General features: G+C 34.3%; 1 protein-coding gene across 1 annotated transcript in view; it reads right to left on the minus strand.

Annotated features, from left to right (window-relative positions):
* grk1a (G protein-coupled receptor kinase 1 a) overlaps window positions 1-429 on the minus strand; it is a 13,394-nt gene that overhangs the window by 4,129 nt on the left and 8,836 nt on the right. Inside the window, exon 6 of the mRNA XM_016258386.1 lies at window positions 6-47. Within this exon, the coding sequence (XP_016113872.1) occupies window positions 6-47 (42 nt within the window). The remainder of the gene's footprint in view (window positions 1-5; window positions 48-429) is intronic.

The raw sequence follows: 429 nt of genomic DNA on the forward strand, positions 1-429 counted from the left end.
GTCACCGGGTCGTTCAGGATTCGCTTCTTAACCTCTTTATTCTCCACCTGAACAGCACAACGTTTGTTACACAAAGAATCAAAATGATAGAGCCAAGGATAACAGCGGCACATATAATAGTGTTTTTGTAAGGACAACAGAACATAGTTCATCCAAAAATGAAAATTCTGTAATCATTTACTCACCCCAAATTGTTCCAAACCTATATGAGTTTCTTTCTTCTACTAAACACAAAATATGTTTAGAAGAGTAACCAAGCAGTTGATGGTCCCCATTGATTTCTATTGTATTTTTTGACATATTTTTGTATTTTCCCATACTATGAAAGTCAGTGGGGACCAACAACTGTTTGGTTACACATATTCTTCAGAATATCTTCTTTTGTGTTCAACAAAAGAAAGAAACTCATACAAGTTTAGAACAAAATGA

Source organism: Sinocyclocheilus grahami, unplaced genomic scaffold (assembly GCF_001515645.1).
Source record: "Sinocyclocheilus grahami isolate Dianchi unplaced genomic scaffold, SAMN03320097.WGS_v1.1 scaffold1678.1, whole genome shotgun sequence".
Lineage (NCBI taxonomy): Eukaryota > Metazoa > Chordata > Actinopteri > Cypriniformes > Cyprinidae > Sinocyclocheilus > Sinocyclocheilus grahami.